The following is a 7,001-nucleotide window of genomic DNA, read 5'->3' as shown; positions in this document are numbered from 1 at the left end:
TGTTCTGGCCAGCTCTCTCCCCTGAGAGTGCTGTGACTGGGCTACGATCTGCACAGCTGCTCCCCACAAGCCAACAATCCCCATCCCCCAGCAGAGCCAGCCACTCCCACGGTCTCCTCTCCACCTTATCTCCTAGCTCCTCTCTCCCTGCCTTACTTTTCCCTTCTCTCTCACTGTCGTTTTTTCTCATTGTATTTTTTTCTACCCACTTCTACTTCTACTTTTGACCTCCTTTCACACGTCTGCACTCCCAGATCTACCTCGACTATCTCGCTCTATCTCCGAGTGTCAACTCTCCCTCTCTTTGTCTTGAGACTCCTTGAGTGTCGCACACAGCGTTCCGCCCTTCCTCTGTCTGTCAGCTCGGCCGTCCTCCGCCCCGGCGCGTTTGATGATGACTCACCAGGCTGAGACGACTTTCTCATCCCTCTGTCTGGCGACTTGGGAGAGCTGTTGTCAGTCTCAGTGATGACGGAGTATAATCCTTATTTCTGCAGTCGGCCCGTGGATCCTTTCCAGGCTAATCTCTGGTCCCCGGGTCACCGGGGAAGGGCTGAAAGAATCTGACACTTGGTTAGGAACAACAAACAGACTAACGCCCAATGCTGTCCTCTCTAAGTCTAGCTTTGAGCTGCACAGCCTCTGAATGTGATATTACCGTGTAATGTTGCCAGCAAAACAAGAAATAAAGGCTATGAATATGTAGAGGAGAAAAATATGGGGCGGGGTAAAAAAAAAAACACAAAGAGGGGCAGAGAGAGAGATCATCGATATACATTTTGGAAATGTAATCTCTTTTCTCTGTGGGATCAGAGAGGCTCATCAAAACCTCCATAAAATGATTATTGCCTCAAGCTGTTGAGGACCACTTCCCAAAGCTCTTTGCCAAAGTGGAGTTTTGCATTCTCTTCGCACACTTTACTCTTCTGATGCAATGAGCGCTGAGTTCGCCATGGGTTCAATCACTGTGCAAAGATTGATGGCTCTAATTAGAAACAGCAACCCCCCTCCCATTCAAATACTAGCAACTCTGCGATGTTTACTCTAGGGTTCATGTCAGTTTTTAGGCGGAATGTCAGAAGAGTTAACTCTTCAAACTGTAAACAATCTACTCTGACTTCCTGTCTGGATGTATTATTTGGGAAGGGTATGTCCCAGTCCTCCGTACAGCTCACGTGACGCACCGTCACTTGCATTTTTAACAAATGTTCAGCATGGGAACCAGACGTGTTCAGGGGAATACGATGATGATGTGGTCAACCTAGCATGCAGTTATGGGCTCTGTAGGGATGAACTGTGCTTGTGTGTTTCTCTCGTTTCCCCCAGGACCATACACGGGTTGTCAGCCCCATTATTGATGTGATCAGTCTGGACAACTTTGCCTATTTGGCTGCCTCAGCAGACTTGAGGGGAGGTCAGTACTGAATCAACACTGCCTCAAACCCTGCTTGTCTCCACACAAAATAGAATTGCAATAACTCCCCCTCCCATCTCTCTCCATGTCTCTCTCTCTCTCTCTCATCCACCCAACCTTTCAGGATTTGACTGGAGTTTGCACTTCAAGTGGGAACAGATTCCCATAGAACAGAAAATGGCGAGGAGTGACCCCACGCAACCTATCAGGTACACCTGTGCTGTACAGTATGTGCATCCCTTCGGTCTCTTCCTCTTCACCGGTAGCGCTTCCCTGTTGACCTCTGACCTCTAGGCTCTCTTGTGTGCAGGACTCCAGTCATTGCTGGCGGAATCTTTGTCATGGACAAAAGCTGGTTCAACCACCTGGGACAGTATGATACACACATGGATATCTGGGGAGGGGAGAACTTCGGTGAGTTGATGCGCAACGCTGTTACTTTTGGAGTAGACTGAAGAAACCTCACGTCACTCTTGAAAACAGCTTAATCTATGGGCAGATGGCCATGTAGGCAACATCTCTGTAACTATTTGTATACTCTACTGATAGTTATGTCTTTATTTAGCCCATGTTTATTGCTCTGTAAATGTTCTTGGCCAATAGACAAACATTTTCCAGGATCTTGCTTGATCATCTTGTTGAGAGAGGTCATGGAAGAATTTTTACAGCCACTTTTCTAGCCACTGGTTGACACTTCACTTTTTGCTTCCCTCTGGAATATGTAGGGGTGGGACCTATACCCACTCTCCCTATTGCTCTCTGTAAAGCGCATTGTGTTGCCTCTGTGTATGAAATGCACTATACAAATAAAGTTTGATTTGATTTGTGTATCTGGAACATAAAGCATGTAGCCAGACAGCTTCCCACTCCATGGCGTACTGTAGGCGCGAGATTTCTCTAGAATCCGCACGGCAGCAAACTATAAATTTATCCCTACATCATCTGCCTGCTGATTTATTCGGCCATCTGGTGCAATGCAGTAAGCGATGTCACAGGTGAACTCTGCCAATATTGAGCTAATAAAGATCAGACTGTGTGAGTGTGCGCGCGTGTTTAACTATCTGTTACTCTCTCCTGCCGCCCCCCCAGAGCTCTCATTCCGGGTGTGGATGTGCGGAGGCAGCCTAGAGATTCTGCCCTGCAGCAGAGTGGGCCACGTCTTCAGGAAACGCCACCCCTACGACTTCCCCGAGGGCAACGCTCTCACCTACATCAAGTGAGTGGGCTGAACTCTTTGCCGACACCAGCAATATCACTGGAGTGAATGCAGAACACAGGGATGCAGCTGTTATTATTGTGCCTGAGGGATCCTGTGTGTGTGTGTTTGTGTGTGTGCGTAGGAACACAAGGCGAGCTGCTGAAGTGTGGATGGATGAGTATAAGCAGTACTACTACTCAGCAAGACCGTCAGCTCAAGGCAAGGCTTTTGGCAGGTTAGTCCTCATCACCCTCCCCTACTAACCCTTGATGTACCCGACACACGTGAGGTCGTGCATTCAAGTGCGTCAAGTATGGATTCCCTCTCCTCTCTCTCCTGCGCATGTTCTCCACACCTTGGCCACTCTCTTGTGCAGTATTGCAGACCGTTTGACACTGCGACGCAAGCTGAACTGCAAGTCCTTCCGCTGGTACATGGAGAATGTGTACCCTGAGCTAAGGTGAGAGCTATTTGCAGAACTACTCTTTTATTGAACGGTTCATATCCAGTTTTACTTCACTCAGATGTCAAGGGAACTGCATCGTGTTGAAGAGGCAGATAGGCATATTTTCCGGTTAATTGCCTACACAAGTGTGAACATTGTTGATGTTGTTGCTGGGCACGTTCCCTGGCAACTGATTGAATTACAAGATCGAGCAGTGAATTACCTCAGTCCATCTGTTCTGTTCCATCACAGAGACCTCTCTCACTGTCCTCTCCTGTCCCCCCGCGTCTGTATGTTTCATGCTTCCTTCCCAGGATCCCTGAGCAGGACGCAGTGTCCAGTGTGCTGAGACAGGGTGGACTCTGCCTGGAGACGCGAGGCGCCGACAGCCTGGGACTGGCGGAGTGCAGGGGCAGCGGATCCAACAGGCCCCAGTCACAGGTCAGATACCGTCCCACTGTACATATGAACCAGTCTGAGTACGGCTGAATCACACTGTATTTATTCAGTCTTTGTGCATAGAGCACAGTGGTCAGCTAATTGAATCATTTGAACTTGGTTATACCGGCCTTGATCTGTCACAGTATATCCAGTCATGTCATCACCCCTCTCTTCTTCAGAGATGGGAACTAGCGGAGCCTCTGATACGCCAGCAGGACGTCTGCCTCGCCATTACGGCTTTCACAGCCGGGTCAAAGGTCAAGATGGAACCCTGCAACCTGAAAGAGCCCAGACAGGTAAAACGCAGGCTAGCTAGACAAGGATGACACATCAATGAATTACTGTTGGCTTAGTTTTTGGTTTCGGGATCCAGAATCGGTCGCAGTTGGTTTTATGGGTAAAACAACCTGTCCTATAACTTTTTTATCAACGTCTCCCCGTCGTTCTCTCCTTGTGAATGTGTACACTCCTTCCCCACTGTACTTGGGTTAGCTCCAATGTTGATTTATTATGTTTGAGGTGGGAGCTTTAACTGAAACCATGTGTGTATGAGTATGCTGGGTCTGAGCCAGTCAATCCTCTCATCTCCCGGCAGTGCTGTCTCTATCCTTTGACAGTTCTTTGGGATTATTGCCATCAATACTCTGCATTGCACTGGGTAACATTCAGGCCTCTCCACCCCCAAAGGTCTTCCTTCTTTATCACAGGATATCAAGCTGATCTTGTTTCATATATTCACACGCACAATACTCACCAGACACACACGCGCACACACACACCACCTCTGCCCCTCCAAAGAGAAAGGTTCACTCTCACTCACCCCTGTGCTTTAATAAGTGTCCATATGGTTTTAATCAGCTCTAGTTGGCCCTGTCAGAACCTGTTGTTTGAAGTTCTTGATCTTACTAATTCATCATCAGCCTATGAGCCATGGCCGTACTTGCCAAGCGATCGATGGACAGTCCATTAACAGTCAACCCAATCTGTGTCTGCTCTCCTCCGGTCTTGCATGTAGTCCCTTGTGGAGTTACCGCAGCCATTCCCACTGTTGATATCTGTCACGACACCCCTGAGACTGTCTCCTAAAAGAGTTATTCGATTTAAGCGTCAAAGTTCAGATTTCCTCATTACTTCACTGGGAATGTTATTTTGGCCGTAAGAAAAAAAACACAAATATCTTCTCCTACCCCTATTACCAGAGACGCATACAGTAATACAGTAATGGCTCAACACATGTAGGTTTTTGAGATAAGGCTCTCATTGGCTCCACTCAATTCCAGCACGATTCAATCCCCTGACACTATCTTGCAAGGGCACAGTTGAAAAAAAACTAGCTTAGTAACGCCCAAGACGATTGAGATTGGTTTAAATACAGCATTTTTTCCTTTCTCAGAATGATAATCTGGTGCAGCCAGACCCTTCTCCAACGCTGACACAGTACGGAACGAACTGTGGGAAAAGTTCTGGCTAAGCAACACTAGACAGTACAGTAAACATAGTTACACCCAGCTCTTTATATAAACAGTGTGAATTCTTATAGAGTGTGAGACCAAGAGTATTGCCCTCCAAGGGGAAATGAGGCTGATATGAGGAGTGTAGCTCGTTATGTTTGCTAATAGAGAGTGTTTCTGTGAGACGCGCTGCAGCTGGGTGTGCTATGTCTTTCCATTCAGTAGGACAACCCCTCATCAATCACAATCACTCATCTGATTACCGTAATCCTGACTCAGACTCCATTACTCAGATTTAAGTTAAACCTTCTGAGCTCAAATACCAATGTGATTGGGACATAACATGAGCTGTAGGCCATGCAACCCTTTATTTGAAGCACAGTAAACAAAGACGATGTGGAAAATGGAACTCATACTCTATGACAAAGGCCTTGTTTGTTTAGCTCATGTGTCAACACTCCCTTTCTTTCTCTCTCTGCCCCCTCCACATTCAGAAGTGGAAGCCAAAGGGCCCTGCTTTGCAACACATGGTCAGCGGACACTGTCTGGACAGTCAGCCTCCAGCAGGCCCTCCAGCTATCATTCAGTGTCGCCCCCAGGTGGCCAGCCAGTCCTGGGAGCCACAGCTCATCACCTGAGTTATGGTGGTTGGGTTGAGGGAGGGAGGGGTGGTACAGACACGGACTGTGCACTAGGACCCAGAGGATCACGTCTTCACACTGTCAGTGTCACCTTTGTGAGGAATGAAATCAAGAACAGTTTGTTGTTTTTTACTGGAGTTTCCTGTCCTAATTGTCAGGGTGACGTGAGCGTCAATGGGAAGATTAAAGGCCTTCGTGAACCCTGGAGAGAAAGAATTGTCAGAGAGCCTGTACAGTCCTTCATTCTCTAGGATGTTGCGGTTCTTTTAGGTGATCTAAGCTTTTCACTGAAAACGGTTGCACATTTCCCTTTTCTGTATATATTCTGGTCAACAAATTACTTCACTAGGTAGGATATTCATTGCCTCCGAATAAAGGGGTGCATATTGTTCCATGGAAAATGTACTTTGGTGCAACCACAGTAAACTGACTCAAAGTCGATTTTTGTCTTGTTATTGCCATAGCCTTTAGTTAAGATGGGCCAGATAAGCAAGGACCAAGGATTTTGATGCTGAAAAGGATATTTGAAATTACTGTATGTATGTACCGTTATTTATTGTTTTGGATGGTCTGACCCAAAGAATGTTTGTTTTTCTGTCTTCAAAGGTTTATGTAAATATTTGAAGCAAAGTATCCAATATGTTGTTTGCAAAAATAAAATATGTTGACATCATGTTTATACTGTAGTTATTGACATGCTGACTTGCTGATACTGTGCTGGGGCATGCAGTTGAAAATGTGGGTCGTACAGTTTTTTCAAAGAGGGAATACCAGGTAGTTTGACAGTTTGACCTCATGAGTATGATACTCATGATGTTTCACAACATGTAGTTACAGTATCATCTCTGATCATGTTCTTCTCAGACAGCTTCTCAGTTGAATTGTTTGATACGATAAAGTTCACACCCACAAGGGGGAGCATGTACACAATGATATACAGTACAGAAACACTGAATACCAGTATGAGAAAATGCCTCAGCACACAAAGGCTTTTGAGTCATCTATATTTCTACAGGATACTAATCATCATTCATTTTAATGTTATGTTAAAGTATATGGAAGCATTTTGATGAACTGAGAATGTAGATTTATTTGCCATTTTTGTTACACGCAATTATTGTATAGTAGGCTATATAATAGTTCATACAACCATGGTCGCACTAGCTGCTTGCTGCTCAAATTCAAAAACAAAAATCACACCCAGGTGGTGAAGTGAGTGGTACAGGTTTATGAGCAATCTTTACTGCCCTCTAGTGCTCGTGAATAATTTTTTAGAAGAAGAATCCTGTATTTGTCATACGGCATGCAGTGCACTTGACTCAACATACATGTAGTGTAGTAGACAAAATGGTTCTCTGCGCCTAACGCATCCCTTCCCCCAAGGGCAGCCAGGAGCAGACAGTACTGTAGG

The 7,001-nt window shown here is 46.0% G+C and overlaps 1 protein-coding gene across 1 annotated transcript in view; it reads left to right on the top strand.

Annotated features, from left to right (window-relative positions):
• The window catches only part of galnt16 (UDP-N-acetyl-alpha-D-galactosamine:polypeptide N-acetylgalactosaminyltransferase 16), a 13,167-nt gene extending 6,902 nt beyond the window's left edge, over positions 1–6,265 (top strand). The window contains exons 7-15 of the mRNA XM_084438651.1: positions 1,327–1,414; positions 1,539–1,623; positions 1,725–1,828; positions 2,504–2,630; positions 2,755–2,847; positions 2,989–3,072; positions 3,372–3,498; positions 3,678–3,794; positions 5,444–6,265. Of these exons, the coding sequence (XP_084294777.1) occupies positions 1,327–1,414; positions 1,539–1,623; positions 1,725–1,828; positions 2,504–2,630; positions 2,755–2,847; positions 2,989–3,072; positions 3,372–3,498; positions 3,678–3,794; positions 5,444–5,587 (969 nt within the window). The 3' untranslated portion in view covers positions 5,588–6,265. The remainder of the gene's footprint in view (positions 1–1,326; positions 1,415–1,538; positions 1,624–1,724; positions 1,829–2,503; positions 2,631–2,754; positions 2,848–2,988; positions 3,073–3,371; positions 3,499–3,677; positions 3,795–5,443) is intronic.
• The last annotated feature ends 736 nt before the right edge of the window (positions 6,266–7,001 follow it).

The sequence above is a fragment of the Borostomias antarcticus genome (assembly GCF_949987555.1).
Source record: "Borostomias antarcticus genome assembly, chromosome: 5".
Classification (NCBI taxonomy): Eukaryota; Metazoa; Chordata; class Actinopteri; order Stomiiformes; family Stomiidae; genus Borostomias; species Borostomias antarcticus.
Note: the sequence above shows the minus strand (reverse complement) of the source record. Positions and strands in the feature narration are given on the sequence as shown.